Below are 12,395 nucleotides of genomic sequence, written 5' to 3' on the forward strand. Positions count from 1 at the left end.
CTCCTTTTGCAGCTCCATGTGCATATGGTACTTTTTCATTGAGGGCAGTGTCAGCATTGGGACTAGTGAAGTCAGCCAAGGCAGTGAAGGAGTAGGAGCAATCTGGTTTTGATTTTGAGGTTAGGTTCAGGCACGCTCAAACTATGGCCCTCCAGCTGTTGTAAAACTACAACTCCCACAATGCCCTGCTGTAGGCTGATACCTGTAGGCTGTTCGGGCATGCTGGGAGTTGTAGTTTTGCAACAGCTGGAGGGCCGGAGTTTGAGGATGCCTGGGTTAGACAGTGGAGCATGGCACACTATGATTTCTGGCTACTTTTGACTATAGCAAAGAAACGATAACATTTGAATATCAAATTACCTCACCAGCAGATCTTTCAAGTGGCTCAGTTTCAGTTGGAGAACTTAGAAGAAAGCCCAGCGATTTACAACGACAAATTGGCTTTTATGGGCTTTATTCAGGAGAAAATGGGTTAGAGATTGTGGGGTAAAAATAATGTTTTTCATTTTCACATCAAATTTTTTAAAAGTTCTATGATATATTGGGGGTGGGGGCCTTTACGATCCAACCGCTCCTGAGGGCAACAGCCTCAAAAGTGTCACTGGGCATGCGCAGAGCCCAGTGACGTCTTCTTATCACTGTTGCCCTCAGGAGCGGTCGGATCGCACAGGCACAGGCAGTAGGCGGTACTGCGCCTGCGCGAGATTTCTGCCAGGACTAACTGAAAATTCCAGGTGCCTAGCTTGAATGAATTAACTGACATAGCAGAGGGGGCGGCGCCGTTAAACTAGACTGTGGGACGAGACTACATAGCGAGGAGGTGTGCTTGGGCTATAAACTAAGGTGGGCTAGGCACTGCATGGGGGCGTTACTGGGCTCAGAGGGTGAAGAATAACGCCCCTCTGGGCACCTTCAGGGTTCATTTGCATTACACAAAGATCGCTTTTTTAGCAAAATGAAAGCATGAATATAAGAAAGAAAACCACTGCAGGAGATAAGGTATTTTATTAAACATTGCAATGGTGAGAGCTTAATATGGTCAAACCAGGTGACAGATTCCCTTTAATGTGCAGTGGACCGTGCAAAGTGAAAATTGCACATTTTCCACAGATATGGCATTTCACTGTCCAATATAGCCAAGATGGTACGCAAAAAATACTAAGCAGGTGGCTCACTATGATTTGCCACGATAGGTGCACAAGTTCAAAAAACACCCCTTGGTTCTAGTAAGTAAATATAGATTGGATAGAACCGGCACTCAAACAATCGGAATATACGTGGAAATGGATTAAAAATTGTTTATTAAACAGTAAACGCTAATTTAAGCTATATCCTGTGTACATCAGGGTAAAATTCATAAAAATGACATAAAAAGCATATAAAACATGTGTAGACCAATTGAATATATATCTCTGTTATAGAGAGATCTCAATGCTGAGATGCAATTAAGATTATGTGGGATATATGGTATTGAATCCACCCAAACATACCACTATTGTATGCAAATATACCACTGAAAATATTTCAAACACATCAACTCTGCTTTGTCACAGACGCCTGCGATCCAATAGCCTCACCCAAACAGGGGGGGACACGGATGCAGCCTGCTGTGCTCAGCATTGAGATCTCTCTATAACAGAGATATATATTCAATTGGTCTACACATGTTTTATATGCTTTTTATGTCATTTTTATGAATTTTACCCTGATGTACACAGGATATAGCTTAAATTAGCGTTTACTGTTTAATAAACAATTTTTAATCCATTTCCACGTATATTCCGATTGTTTGAGTGCCGGTTCTATCCAATCTATAGCCCAGATGGTGCCATCTGAGACACACCACACCCCTTAATTTTTTAGGCCAGTTCTAGCAGGTGCTGAAATGCCATAAATGTGCACACAAACTGCTGTGTGGGTACGCTCCAGGGTTTGGGAAAGACCACCATTTGGCTTTTGCATCACAGTTTTTGATGGATTGGTTTACACACACCATGTTGCTTTTCAACTGCCTCTGGTACTACCCCACTCAGCCTCTGGGGTAGTAGTACAAACATTTTCTGAGAACCATTTTTTTCTCTTTATGGAGATGTGAGGGCTGAATTTGTTGTGGGATAAGTTTCCTTTATTATTGGTACTATTGTGGGTATATATGACTTTTTTATAATTGTCTATTTTTTTTAATTTTTGTTCAGTTTTACACAATAAAAGTATTTTTAAAAATAAAAAATCATATTTTTGTGTTGCCATTTTCTGACAGCCATATTTTTTTTATTTTTCTGCTGATCGTCTTTTAAGGGATGAGTTTTCCTTTTCTTTGGTACTATTTTTCATTGGTACTATTTTTTGATCGCTTGGTATTGCCCAGTTTGTGGGACGAGGTGATCAAGAAATAGCTATTCTAGCATGGTCTGTATTTTTTTTTTTTATGGTGTTTACATGATGGGACAACAATTCCTTTGAAAAAGGACCTTGGCTGAATACATTTAAAACATAACTTTTACTGATAATAATTAAAATAACGGTGAAAAAATGGAAAATAAAAAAATATATTATTAGGAGATAAAAATAAATATACCAGTAGACAGTGTGAATTGGAATAGTCTTACCAGTTCTATGAAGATATACTCGGGTAAGTGGCTACTTTTAGACCGTCCTAAATAGACAGGTGGCGGGGTCCATATAAATGCTGAAACTCTTCTGGGGGCAAAAAAACTAAATAGCCCTACATAAATGCCCTAACATTGGTTGGGATAGGGGCTATGTCGTCCCTACCTAGCCATAATCGGAGCACCCGCCCCGATAGGGACGATCCAGTCAGGAACCTTTACCTTAAAGGGGCCTATTCCCTAAACTTATCCCTGTCTCTCATGTCTTAACATGACATGTTTCGTCCCATCCCAGGACTCATCAGGGGATTAGTATACACAGGATGGTAAACGATATAAGGATAGGAAGCATCCAACTGTATAGATCACTCCTCAAAATAAAAGGCTTTGAAAACGTCAGTGGTCACTGCCTGCATAGGCTAGGGGAAGTGTCACGCTAAGCCTCCGTCTCACCGCCATAAATCAAGGAGGGGAGCGGTGAGATGGAGGCTTAGGGTAACACTTCCCATAGCCTATGCAGGCATCGACCACTGTCGTTTTCAAAGCCTTTTATTTTGAGGAGTGATTTTGTATTGTTGCAAATGCCTTGAGGCTTCCATGGCAACTATCACCCCCTGTTATCACAGCATGAGGGGCCAATGGAGAGACAGAGGTAGCCCCCTCCCTTTGCAAACCCCATAGATACGGTGGTCAGCATTGACTGCGGCATCTGAGGGCTTAATCTGCCGGCATCAGCGTTTTGAGAGATGCCGGCAGATACAGCAGGGGCCCGGGTGTCAGGAACAGCCTCTGTGCTGATGAGGCGTGCACAGCTCCTTTGCCTGCCTGATCAGCCCGCTGTACATCTACGGCACTTTGCAGGAAGTCACTTTCCGCTGTGCTGTACATGTACGGCAGATGTCAGGAAGAGGTTAAAATAGGGGGTATATCACCATACACATGCTATAGAATTTGTAGCGTGTCCTGTCCGTCACAGATTTCCAGATTTCACCCATTCCTATGAAATTCATGGCAAATTCTTTAATAATATGGTTCAATGTAATTTTACAGCAGATTTCAGGTTTAATTTTGATTTGTTTGATGAGCCATTCTGACCAGACAGAAATCCAAGCACCATTGATAAAAAATATGATTGGAGAAATAAAAACAATAAAGCAGCATTTCCTAAGGCTGGGTTCAGACCTGAGCGTATTTGATATGCGCGTTTAACGCGCGTTTTTGTCGCGCGTTTTTATGCGCGTTTTCTGCAATAGTAAACGCGCGTTTGACGCGCGTTTGTGTGATTGACTGCAGTGTCCTATGGCCACAAACGCGCGTCAAAACGCCCCAAAGAAGCTCAAGTACTTGTTTGAGCGTAGGGCGTTTTTCAGCGCGTTCAAACGCGCTGTAAAACGCTCAAGTGAGAACCAGGACCATAGGGAAGCATTGGTTTTCATGTGTTGAGCGTTTTACAGCGCGTTTGAACGCGCTGTAAAACGCTCAAGTGTGAACCCAGCCTAAAGGTGTTATTCAAATTTTGAGTGTAAATCTGAACCTTCAGCATCCAAATTGTCACACTCATTGCTTGCTTGAATGTAGTATATTTTATTTCTATAATATGTGCATTGCAATATATTAATGTAATTTTAACCTACTATTTTGTAACAATGTCCGTTTTTATCTCAGGAAGTTAAGCAGAACCTGCTTCAGGAAACTAAGGTATTTCATTCTGAATACAGAACTGGCATTGCAGTTTTAACTGGAGCACTGAAGTTCACAATTGTATCAAATATTGAAGAAGTAAAATTATGCAGGATGCCAGATGTTCCAGGTAATATACATTTTTGGATTGTTATGTCTTGCAGAACTGGGGGTAATATCTGCATAGAGTGTATGTTTCTTGGAGAACAAGGCCAGATGTGAATTGGGATTATCTGTAATCTAATATAACCACCATGAAATAAATATGCCGTAGTTTTCAGACTATAAGACTATAATCTTTCCCCCCCAAAAGTGAGGAGAAAATGGCAGTGCATCTTATAGTCAAAATGCTAGTCAGCATCTAAGAGGCGAGGGGAATGGTGAGGGAAGCTCAGGACGTAGTTCACATAGGTGAACAATATGACCTGACGCTGTGCGATGCCAGGTCACAATGTAGGCCATAAGAAGACCAGGGAGGGGTGAGCGGCAGGGCAGTCCAATGCACACAAGGTAAGTTTATTTTTTTAAATGTCTGATCTGAGGTATGAAGGGGGTCTGATCTGAGTTATGAAGGGGGTCTGATCTGAGGTATGAAGGGGGTCTGATCTGAGGTCTGATGAAGAATGGGGATCTGATCTGAGATTCGATTAAAAATATTTTCCTCCTCCAAATCCTAGGTGCGACTTATGGTCCAAATACTGTACATTTTTAAATTTTGGGCTTTTTTCCCCCCAGGTCCTAAAGTGCCACCTTCTTGCTGGGCAGTTCTACTACAGGATAGAATGGCATTGATTTTAGTAGCCATAGGCAAAGATTTGTACCTCCTGGACAACACAGCTTGTTCTGTTATAGTAAGTAAAACAATTGTAATTTTGTATTGTTAGAAGTGAAACCTGTTGTCACTCTGTTGGACTTTGTATATATTTCTGAAAATAAATAAATAAATAGAATGCAGGGGTTAATTTTCCTGCTGATGTTTCCCATTTTCCGCTGGGGCGCAGCTAAGGGATGGGGCTTAGTTATGGGGCAGCGCTTAAAGTGTAACTGTCACTTAAAGTATTTTTTATGTGTAGGGAGTACTTTTTGTAGTATACTTAATTAAGTGATTTTTTTTCCATTTTATAAAAAACATGCTCTAAAGTTGTCCCTTAGCAATGCTGTAAATGAACTTTGCTAAGGAAAGTCTTCAGTGTTCAGCGTGTACTGCACACTGAAGATGGCTCTTTGTCACATGCAGAGGCAAGCTCCTTGCGAAATTCGCTGATATAAATGTCTCTGTGTACTGAAAAACTATTTCTCCTTGTCTCCCTGCCTATTATGCTCACAGTCAGTGCTGGATACTGACAGTGCATCTCCCTAGCACATCCGGAAGCTACTTAGTGGATGCACCTGTGAGATGAACTGTAAATGATCAAGGCTGGCCGTTTAATAGGCAGGTAGAAAACGTTTTACTGACATAGGGACAATTATATACAATACATATATATGTGTATATAACCGCCCCTATGTACTGTAAACATGTTTGTCTCTGTCTCACTGACTAGTACACTGACTGTCTGTATTTATCACTTACAGTTGTCCTCAATCTCCTCAGCAGCTTGTTAGTTAGTAAGCAGGGACTAGCACTCACAGCATACTAGGCAAGGAGAAATAGTTTTACAGTATACAGGGACATTTACAGTTTATTGATGTATGTAGCATAGAGAGTAGAGGCAGACTCATAAGCCGATCTCTAAATGAAACGGTGATCCCTCGTCAGTGTACAGAACCCGCTGAACATTGCAGATGGGATTTACTTATTTTCCTTAATTTATTTTTTTAAAACCCTAAGTGCACATATAGAGGTTCTAAGTGGCTTAGCTATACAAATAAGGGCTCAATGAAAATAATGTAAACAGTAAATACTGCAGAGACTTGGAAGGAGTCACTGTAATTAGCAATATTAAAACTTGACGTGTATTATTATAGCTAAAAAGATAGAATTGAGAAACAAAATATGCTAAAATTAGGGACCATTCACCATCTGTATGTTCAGCATCAGGAGACAGGTTATCCACAGGGAGAAACTATAGGGCAAAGGTTTGTAATATTGTGGTTGCACGTGTCAAAGCGGGTCACTAATAACTACAGTATATTTGTCTTCTGTTTATGATTTGCTCCCTGAAAAAGATAAAACCCTGCCACATGCTAGTGTTACTTCACATATTAGCTATCAGCCCCAATCAACAGCACAGGCATTAGAGCCCTTCTGGTAGAGATGCAACCAGAAACTGGGTAGCTGCACAGGACAGGATCCACTGGGTCCCTTCAGGTCTACCCCAGCTACCCTCACAACTGGTACACTATATAAAGTTGCCACAGCCCAGATAATAGACGTGCTCTGCTGGACTTGCTAGTCCATATTTACACTACAGTCCTGTGGACTAAGCTAAGTTATGCCCACACTTCTAACTCCACTTCTCAAAACGAGATCAAGGTGGTCATCATCGATCACCCTATGGATTATGTACATTGATGATTGGCTTATCCTCTGGAGGGGAAGCAAATGTGAGTTAATTTGATTGACATTGAGCTTTTCTTTACATTGCATTTCAGCCCTAGCCCTCACCTTTCTTGATTTATTACTAAGGAATTGGATGGCTGCATTTTCACATTTATGCACAGAAAAAACACTGCAACCAACAATTTGTTGGTTGGGAGAGCTGCCACCCAATGGCCTTAAAAAGAGGCATCCCGAAAGGGCCAATTTTTGTGAGCCAGACTTACTTGACTTCAAATGGGCAGTGGATAATTTAATCGACCGTTTTATACAGCAACTTCTTAATGCTTATCATCATTCCCTAAGTTGTAAAAGGGAGGAATTACTGACCCCCAAAAAGAAAACTGAAAAATGAGGAGATACGGATTATGGATAACTTCAATTCAGCCCATAGGGAGGTCAGTGACATCCGTACCAAAAATTGGAGCATAGTTTAAAGACAGATCTAGACAATGGCTAACTAGTGGATGACCACTCCCCTGATCACTTACCATAGGGGATGGAATATCTGAGATACAACCACAGGTAGAATACACTTGGCTTAAAAGAGATGTCCCCGGGACCTATAGATGTGGCCAGTATGTGGCCTGCGACTCTATTCAGACTGGGAGGAAATTCATGTGCTTGTCAACAGGCGTAACCTATTCTATCTTACATTAATTATAAGACAACAGGTGATATGTATCTCCTCACGTGTAAATGGGGCATCCAATATGTCAGCAAGACAATTCGAGAATTTAGAAGAAGCATTGGTGAACACCTAGTTTGTGTCAGGAGGGGAGATGAAACCCCCTGCATCTTGCCATACAGACAACACATGACTGCAGTAGTAAATGCATTACATTTAAGAGTATTGATCACGTACACCCATTTCCCAGAGGGGGTGATTTGGATCTTTTCCGTAAAGAGGAGTAGTGGATTTTGAGACTTAAAAGGGTTGTCCGCTTTTTACTATTGATGACCTATCCTCAGGATAGGTCCTCAATATCAGATTGGCGGAGCTCTGACTCCCAGCACCCCTGCCGATCAAAGCAGGGAGGGCAGTGTTCGTATAAGCGCTGCCTTCTCTTTGAACAGCTGTTTGGGTGCAGGGAGTCGGACCCTCGCCGATCTGATATGCTGAGGATAGATCATCAACAGTAAAAAGCAGACAACCCCTTTTGTACTGAGTAACCTTATGGTATAAATGACCATGTCTTACATGTTTTATTAACCAAAGAGAAAAAAAGTCTCTGATACGTTGCCTGGACTCTTGCAGCTGCTGATCATAGAGAGTGATGTGGGTCAAAGACACCATGTAATTCACTGTATTTCTTGTATAGGACCGCGCTGCAGATTTTCTGGGATCCCTCTTTACACCATAAGTCTCCTTCTTGTTACTTAGAAACATATAAACATAGAATGTGTCGGCAGATAAGAACCATTTGGCCCATCTAGTCTGCCCAATATACTGAGTACTATGGATAGCCCCTGGCCCTATCTTATATGAAGGATGGCCTTATGCCTATCCCAGACATGGGATAGGCATAAGGCCATTGTTAACCCGGACATGGAAAAAAGATGGATTCCACAGAAAGTTCTCCCCTAATCCACACAACCTGTAGAATACCAAGGGGTTGCAAGATAGTGAAGCACTTCCTCATCTGTTTCAAATAAAATGTATTTATTATACTCACAAGCATCCAAAGATATCACAAAGATAAAATCACCATGCTGCCCGACCCGAGTTTAGCAATTATGCTTTGTTAGGGGCGTCTAGCATGCCTCAAAACACAGCTGTTTTAAATCCCTAAAAACAATCCCACTCCCACTAGATACCTCCCACATATCAGTATAAAAACATACAGCAGTAATACAAAACAGATAATAAAATACATACCTATATCTTTACGGGATCACATAATTATATTCAGCCTCTACGTTCCTTTATTGCACTATTTCCCTTATCTTCCCCGAACCTCCAGGAATACATTCATACGATTTACTCTTCCCTTCATTCATAAAACCTATTTCCAACGTCACGTCGCTTGTTTCCAAACAGATGGGGAATCATAGCCAATCCCTATTATGACTCCACCTACCCAAAGGCCCTCAAACCTATTCAACTATGGGAGCGGCAAAAAGTAGCATTATTTTTATGTAAAACCTTACACTATACATTGTTTGATATCGCATTCTATATTCAATCCATGGGGATGAAGGGTACCCAATTTATACATCCATTCAACTTCACGTTTATTGATCTTCACAATGGGATCGCCCCCTCGTATAGGTGCCTTCACAATCTCCACTCCCACAAACCCCAGCCCTCTTGGGTTCTTCTGGTGAGCCTGCTTAAAGTGTAAAGACACACTATGCGTTTCAACATTTTTTTATATGTTACGTATATGCTCTTGTATTCTAGTTTTTAAACTGCGGGTTGTTCTACCTATATACTGGAGGCTACAAGGGCACTCCAGAATGTATATTACCCCTGTATTATTGCATGATAGATTTCCTTTGATTTTAAATGATCGATTTCTATTTTTAGAGTGAACTACTTCCACTGCTCTCATTCTTTTGTAGAAATAGAGCCCATGACACACAGTACGTCATGAAATCAGTGTCACTGCAAGTATACATGCAGTGACACTGGCGTGCAAATGGGTGTCAGAGCGGTCCCTACTTTTGAACGCTGTGATAGGTCAGTCAGATTTGATCCTACAGCGCAGCGGCGATCTCTTAAAGGCAACCTGTCACCTGGATTTTGGGTTTAGAGCTGAGGACATGGGCTGCTAGATCGCCGTTATCACATCTGCAATATCCATTCCCCATAGCTCTCTGTGCTTTTATTGTGTCAAAAAAAGGATTTTATATATATGTAAATGAGGCAAGTAAGAAGCCCAAGGAGCTGTTACTAATGTATCCGGAGCCCCGCCATGCCCACTGTGAAGGAGCCCAGCACCGCCCGCATACTCCGAATCTCCTCCTTGCTCCCCGATGTCACAAAGCTAGAGCGCCGTAATCTCGCGATGCGCGAGCTAGCGCATGCGTAGTGTCGACATAGTGTTCCTTCCCTGTGCTGGCATCAGCCTCAGGGAACGAACTGCGCATGCGCTAGCTCGCGCATCGCGAGATTATGGCGCTCTAGCTTTGTGACGTCGGGGAGCAAGGAGGAGATTCGGAGGATGCAGGGCGGTGCTGGGCTCCTTCACAGTGGGCATGGCTGGGCTCAGAGTCAGAAAACGCTGGACTCATCTCTCAAACATGGAGGAGACAGGACGCATCTAAGGTTAATTTACATATCTATAAAGTCGTTTTTTTTTTTACACCATAAAAGCACAGAGAGCTATGGGGACTGGATATTGCGGATGTGCTAGCGGCGATCTAGCAGTCCATGTCCTCAGCTCTATACCCAAAATCCAGGTGACCGGTTCCCTTTAACCTGTCAGTGATTGAGGAGGAGAAAGGGCCCTCCCCCCCCCTAGTTCAGGATGGTCAAGCAATAACAGCAGAATGTCAGCTGTAACAAATAGCTGACACTTTGCTGCTCTAACCGACATCCGTGCTGGCACCGATGTTGGCCGTTTAACCCCTTTCATGCCGACGTCCGTACAGAACGCTGTATGGGAATGGTTAATGGGGAAGTTGCTCCCTCTCTCTCCATCGGACTGCTGCACTGTGGCAGTGTTCTGAGGGTTACCATGGTAACCCGACACCTTCACAGGCATCCAGGTTTGTCATGGTATCCAAGTCTGACAGGGTCCTGCCAGAGGCAGGAGCCTAACCAGGCTTAGTGTAAGTCACAATCCAATGCAATACACTTAACTATACAGTATACTGCAGTGCACTGTACAGTCATCAGACCCATTGAATCTTCAAGAACCAAGTGGCTCTGGGTACAAAAAGTGTTAAAAAATTAATAAATCTATCTTTTTCCCATATCCGCACATTTATAATTGGTTAAAAATGAAAAAAACAAAACACTACAGATGTTTGGTATCGCCGCGTCCGTAATGGCCTGATCTATAAGGATCACGCTACTTTTTCTGCACGGTGAATGCCCAAAAAAAAATTCAAATGGAATTGCAATTTTGCCCACCTCACTTCCCAAAAAATGGTATAAAAAGTGATAAAAAAAAGTTCTATGTACCCCAGAATAGTACCAATCAAACCATCACCACCACAAAAAATGAGTACATGAGACAATTGCCCAAAAATTTTAAAAAATGTGGCTTTCAGAAAATGTAGACTCAAAAACATGATTTTGTGTTTTCAAAAATGCTTTTATTGTGTAAAACCAAAATACATTTAAAAATATAGACATATTTGGTATCGCTGCATCCATAATTACCTGCTCTATAAAAATATCACATGATCTACCACCTAAGGTAAATTCCATAAAAATAAATATAAAAACTGTGCTAAAAAAGCCATTTATTGTCATCTTACATCACAAAAAGTGTAATACCAAGCGATCAAAAAGTCCAATGTAGACCAAAATAGTACTAATCTAATTGTCACCTCATCCCACAAAAAATAAGCCCCTACATGAGACAATTGCCCCAAAAAATTTGTCTTTCAGAAAATGGAGATACAAAAACATCGGTTTGGGGAATTTTCTTAAAAATTACAAAATGATGCCAGCATAAAGTAGACATATGGGGAATGTTAATAACTATTTTGCGGCTATCCCTGTCTGCCTTAAAAGCAGAGTTCACATTTTTAAAATTACAAATTTTTTCAAATTTTCAGTAAATTTAGGATGTTTTTTTATAAGTAAAGGTGGTTTAAATTGACTCAATTTTACCACTAAAATGAAGTACAGTGTGTCACAAAAAAACAGTCTTAGAATGGCTTGGATAAGTAAAAGCATATCAAAAGTTATTACCACATAAAGTGACATGTCAGATTTGCAAAAATCAGCCTAGTCACGAAGTTGCAAAATGGCCCGGTCATTAAAGGAGTTGTCTCACTTCAGCAAATGGCTTTTATCATGTAGAGAAAGTTAATAAAAGGCACATACTAATGTATTGTGATTGTCTATTTTGCTTCCTTTGCTGGCTTGATTCATATTTTACACTGCTGGTTTCCATGGTTATGACCACCCTGCTATCCAACAGTGGTGGCCGTGCTTGCACAATATAGGACAAAACACTGGCTTATGTGAGCTCCCATCCACTAGAAAGAGCACTGCTTTTTTGTATTGTCTGCAAGCATGACCACTGCTGGTGGATTGCAGGGTGTTCATAACCATGGAAACAAGCAGTGTATAATGTGACAGATAAATGAATCCAGACGGCAAAGGAAGCAATATGGGTAATCATAATACATTAGTAAGTGAATTATATTGACTTTATCTACATGCTAAAATGCCATTTGCTGAAATGACCCAACCCCTTTAAGAGGTTAATGTTTTTTTTTAGCTGTAAGTTTTCTTCATACTGGGGTGGGTGGGGAAACTTATATGTTTCCTGACCCCAATGCAAAATATATACGACCACCATAATGACCAGACTATGGTTATATCATATTACCATAGTTATTTAGGTTGTTTTATAGAAAAAAAATATGCCGTCAATGACCTC

The 12,395-nt window shown here is 41.3% G+C and overlaps 1 protein-coding gene across 3 annotated transcripts in view; it reads left to right on the forward strand.

Annotated features, from left to right (window-relative positions):
- Positions 1 to 12,395, forward strand: part of VPS16 (VPS16 core subunit of CORVET and HOPS complexes) — a 558,269-nt gene that overhangs the window by 117,740 nt on the left and 428,134 nt on the right. For all 3 annotated transcript variants that reach the window (XM_040439647.1, XM_040439649.1, XM_040439648.1), the window contains exons 5-6: positions 4,275 to 4,419; positions 5,025 to 5,140. In XM_040439647.1, the coding sequence (XP_040295581.1) occupies positions 4,275 to 4,419; positions 5,025 to 5,140 (261 nt within the window). The remainder of the gene's footprint in view (positions 1 to 4,274; positions 4,420 to 5,024; positions 5,141 to 12,395) is intronic.

The sequence above is a fragment of the Bufo bufo genome, chromosome 7 (assembly GCF_905171765.1).
Source record: "Bufo bufo chromosome 7, aBufBuf1.1, whole genome shotgun sequence".
NCBI lineage: Eukaryota > Metazoa > Chordata > Amphibia > Anura > Bufonidae > Bufo > Bufo bufo.